The sequence below is a fragment of the Triticum urartu genome, chromosome 5 (assembly GCF_003073215.2).
Source record: "Triticum urartu cultivar G1812 chromosome 5, Tu2.1, whole genome shotgun sequence".
In the NCBI taxonomy this organism is placed as follows: domain Eukaryota; kingdom Viridiplantae; phylum Streptophyta; class Magnoliopsida; order Poales; family Poaceae; genus Triticum; species Triticum urartu.
The window spans coordinates 448,052,051-448,056,056 of record NC_053026.1 but is presented as its reverse complement, the minus strand read 5'-3'; the positions used below and the strand labels follow the sequence as shown (position 1 = coordinate 448,056,056).

At 43.2% G+C, this 4,006-nt stretch overlaps 1 protein-coding gene across 1 annotated transcript; it reads right to left on the bottom strand.

Annotated features, from left to right (window-relative positions):
- Positions 1-237: 237 nt before the first annotated feature.
- LOC125556211 (heavy metal-associated isoprenylated plant protein 41-like) lies at positions 238-3,693 on the bottom strand. The gene is made up of 3 exons (XM_048718990.1): positions 3,254-3,693; positions 1,856-2,054; positions 238-937 (listed from the first exon to the last, which is right to left on the bottom strand). Exons 1-3 carry the CDS (start codon positions 3,435-3,437, stop codon positions 535-537), a joined length of 786 nt encoding a protein of 261 aa, XP_048574947.1. The 5' UTR covers positions 3,438-3,693; the 3' UTR covers positions 238-534.
- Positions 3,694-4,006: the final 313 nt, after the last annotated feature.

The window sequence follows — 4,006 nt, the reverse complement described above, 5'->3', positions numbered from 1 at the left end:
TCCTTTAATTTTAAAAGGAAAGTCGGATTCTCATTATCAGTCAAATTATATATAACTCGATCCTAAAAACCACAAAACCGTCTCACTAGAACATACATGGGGGTAATTTAGAGGGTTTTTTCTGCCATGTTTTCACTGAATCTGCAACCTTTGCTGGAAGGGATAACAACCCACAAAATCAATACGCAGGCCAGTGAATAAAGCAGCTCCAAACTTGGCAACTGGAAACAGGGAAAAACAAACCATTGCAACAGAAGTGCTTGCATTTACATCACCACAATATTGTTCATACTACTTTAATACAACGTTACATCTAGGCAGTTACACAGTGATGGATGGCACCTCATCAACACGCACCATGCCATGTCCAGGTAAGTTCGAAGGTACTCCACCACATGAAAAGTCGTCCCACATCAAGTTCACCAAAAGCATCCCAGGTTTCAGAACTACTAGTTTGTTAACCAAACGCATCCCAGGTTTCAGAACTAGTTTGTTAACACACCCTTAGTACGACGACCAGTTCACTACATTTCATCAGTATGCAAGGTGCCCCACATTCCCAGCTCCGAATGTGGCGAGACTGCTCGCATAGCCGAAGTACGGCGAGACATATTTATCTTGGCAAATGTGGCAGTAACACGCATGTTCTTCTTGAGCATCATTATGTTTTGCAACAAACTTGTATGTGCTGCAGTCACCAAGAGGGAATGGTTTGTTGGGCTTTGCACCGCTTCCTCTCTTCGGGTTATAGCCGCGGTAGTCTTGTTTCTGGAAACTAACTATGTCAATCATAGCCAGAGAAGTTTCTGAGGCGAGTTGCTCAATATCCCACCCATCGTAAGGATGTCCTGTCTTGTTGCTAATGTGGATTTCACCATACGGCTGAAGCAGCTCTCGTGCATTGCCAAAGAACCCCCGCACCAGCTCCCTGTGCGATCTATAGATCGGAATAAAAGGTTAAGAAGATGATACAAAAGGTGGCTTGCTGAAGCATTATCTTATCAAAAGGGTTCTAGGGTTAACTAAGCAGGAAACCACCAGATCCAAAAACAAGGTTCCCCAGAAATATGGAAAAAAAACATGTATGTAGGCCATGCTGTAACATGCACCTATAGAAAACCATGCAAAATGTCAATTACAGTATGGGCACATCATATTCACTTATCTCTTCTCATCTTTTTCGCACAAAACAGAAACGTTCATACTAGTGCATTATTATTTTATAGATTCACATACATGTTACGGCATATTTTTATATCCCAGAATTTGTTCACATTTTCGAAAATAGGTTGCCACAACCGTTATGGGTTAAAAAAGCAGTGGGTCACGAAAAGAAATTATTGTTCTTGTGGTCAATCATATCAGCCTTACTACATAGGTGTTGACAAATTCTATGCGTGCGACTTATAAGAACAATTTCATGTTGTAAATTGTAACTCAAATGTCTTTCAATTGTGGAGTAAATGAAAAGAATGAACTAGCAAACTACCATAAAGAGGCATATACTGAGCATACATAAGTACATAATTACGGTGCATTTCAAATAACGACGCTGTCAACATGGGAGAACTCATACTAATAAATTTTAGCAGCAAGCAAAAATAACTTGAGGTGAAAAAGCAAAACTGGAAAAGATAACAGCTTCCTTTGCACTCTAAGCAAAAATACCCAAGAGAATAACTCCTAGCTCCTAACAGAGATGTGACCCTAGGACTACTGAACCAACTCTAACTCACAAACAAAGATTATGAGGCAACCAGTTTACAAGAAAAATGACTGTAACTTACAAAATCCAGGAACAATCAATTATTAGCTGTGATAACTAAAGATAACCATCAAAGAGGAGTGCTCATACCTGATGACGTGCATCTCACACTCTCTTCCACTGAATCCAGCATGAGGAAAATTAAAGACAATCCGATCAAATAGTCTCATCTTCAGATCAGTATGTCCCTTCATTGTATTTGCATCGATACCATGCAAAACCGTGGCATGCATTCTCTTCAACCGCATTAAATTTGATTGTGCTTTGATATACTTGCGAGACAGAGCCTCTGCAGAAAATTGGCAACAAGAACAGAAACAAAACAGATAAATATAACAAAGAATGTAAAAATGACCACAAAATCACACTACAAATTATCCCTCTGAGCATATAAGGTAAGTAGGGGCAGTTTAATGCATAGCATATTAAGGCCTCAAGGAGGAATTAGGAATGAAGTAAATAACAATTATTAAAAGATAAAAAGTTGCTAAGGAGCCAAAGAAAAAGTGGTGGTTACATGGAAATAAAAGAGGATGTTCTTTTAACGCCAGCCTGACACAGAGTTTTGCTGAATGTGTGTTCTCACGGGTTAATTCCTAATTCACGTTTCCAAGTTCCAAAGACTTGTTAGGTCCTAAATGGCCCTTTCACCACGAACTTGCTAAATCACTTTTGACATAATGTAGTTGCTGAAAACATAAATTTTGTTCATATTGTGCTGCAGGGTGAGAAACCATATGAAAACAATGCTCATATGCACACACGAAAATTATCCAAATTACAGTGTCCAGAATATCTGATTATACAATGGCAATGAAGAGATAAATAGAAGTATAAATCATGTATCTTAATGTGCCCGCCCACGACAAACAATTTCTGACAGTAACCAACAACAGTCAACAGATCACTCAAATAGGACTCCCAATTAGTTTCGATTAGATCATGAAAATCGTTAACAAATTCAATAATACGCTGATGAAAGTAAGCAAATGGCAGCGAATAACAAGATAGATTTTTCCATCATAAAATCTCTTCCACCTCATTGTATAGCATACTCTATGCTAGCTGTTAAACGACCAGTCAGCAATTTCACAGTGAACTTTACCACAGCAGTATAAAGTAAATCAAATCCTTCTTAATCAAGAGAGGATGCAAAATTCTCCTACATTCCTAAAATTAACATGTGGCAGGTCATGTATTCACTCTCCCCCGCTTCCCCCCTACCCCTCCACCTCCATGGTTCCATTTATCACCGCAATTAGCCAACTTTTTATGGTGATTTCGATCTCCACGGAGTAAAGCACATGAATTCCCTCTATAACCCACACAAAATGGCAAATAGAAGTAGGCCTCAAGCAACACATTGTGCTCCTGTATGCACCCTACGCCTCCAGGATTCCATTTCTTGAAACCCTAGGTCTAACTAGTACTGTTATTAAATGAAAGCAACATTAGTCCTGCTGAAAGAGAGAGCGGAAAGGATCAAACCATAGGAGTCCAGCGACGTCGCGACGATGTTCCGGCCGGTCCCGAACGCGGCGGCGAGAGCCAGCGAGAACGAGAAATCCCCGTCTCCGACGATCAGAATGCTTTGCCCCGATGAGTAGTGGCTCAACCACCTCACGCCCCTCCCCCTCCCCGTCCCCCTCTTCCTCTTCCGCAGCCTTGCCATTCCCCTACACGGCGGTCGCCTAGGCCCGCTCCACCGCCGGCGCTTGGCGCCCCTTAACCCGTCGACGGCGGCCGACGCCGGAACCCCTTGCACCGGCGACTTGCCCCTCCAATCGGGCGCGATCACCGCCGCGGCATTCCCCTTTCTCCGGCTCTCTCCCTCCGCCGGCGAGACCGGGGCGAGCACGCTGAGACCGTGCGTGCGTGGGTGTCTGACAGTGACGCTGCGGGACTGTGGACTGTGGACTCGAGTCTTGTCTTCCTGAAGAAGGCTCCGTTGGGAAAAATAAAGTGCGGTCCTCCGCAGTGGGGCCTGCTTGGCAGGGCTGGGATTCTTTTTTTTCTTTGGATGCTTGGGGTTTTCGTTTTGGGCGTGGGAATCCGAATGTGAAGTGTCCGGTCCGGTCCACGCACAACGCCCGGTCATACCCATACCACACATCACAATTACACTCCCATTTGACAATCTTCATTTTCATACAAAGCAATGCAACATTTAAGATCTACACTACTTGTCATCGGATATGTCGATGACGCGTTCATGTCGGAGCCGGCGGCATCGGGGCAAAA

Excerpts from the sequence above, each read along its gene's own strand:
- LOC125556211 (XM_048718990.1), bottom strand. The coding sequence starts at position 3,437 with ATGGCAAGGCTGCGGAAGAGGAAGAGGGGGACGGGGAGGGGGAGGGGC. Across the intron at positions 2,055-3,253 it reads GACGTCGCTGGACTCCTATG|AGGCTCTGTCTCGCAAGTAT; the intron begins GTTTGATCCTTT and ends AATTTTCTGCAG. Across the intron at positions 938-1,855 it reads TGTGAGATGCACGTCATCAG|ATCGCACAGGGAGCTGGTGC; the intron begins GTATGAGCACTC and ends TCCGATCTATAG.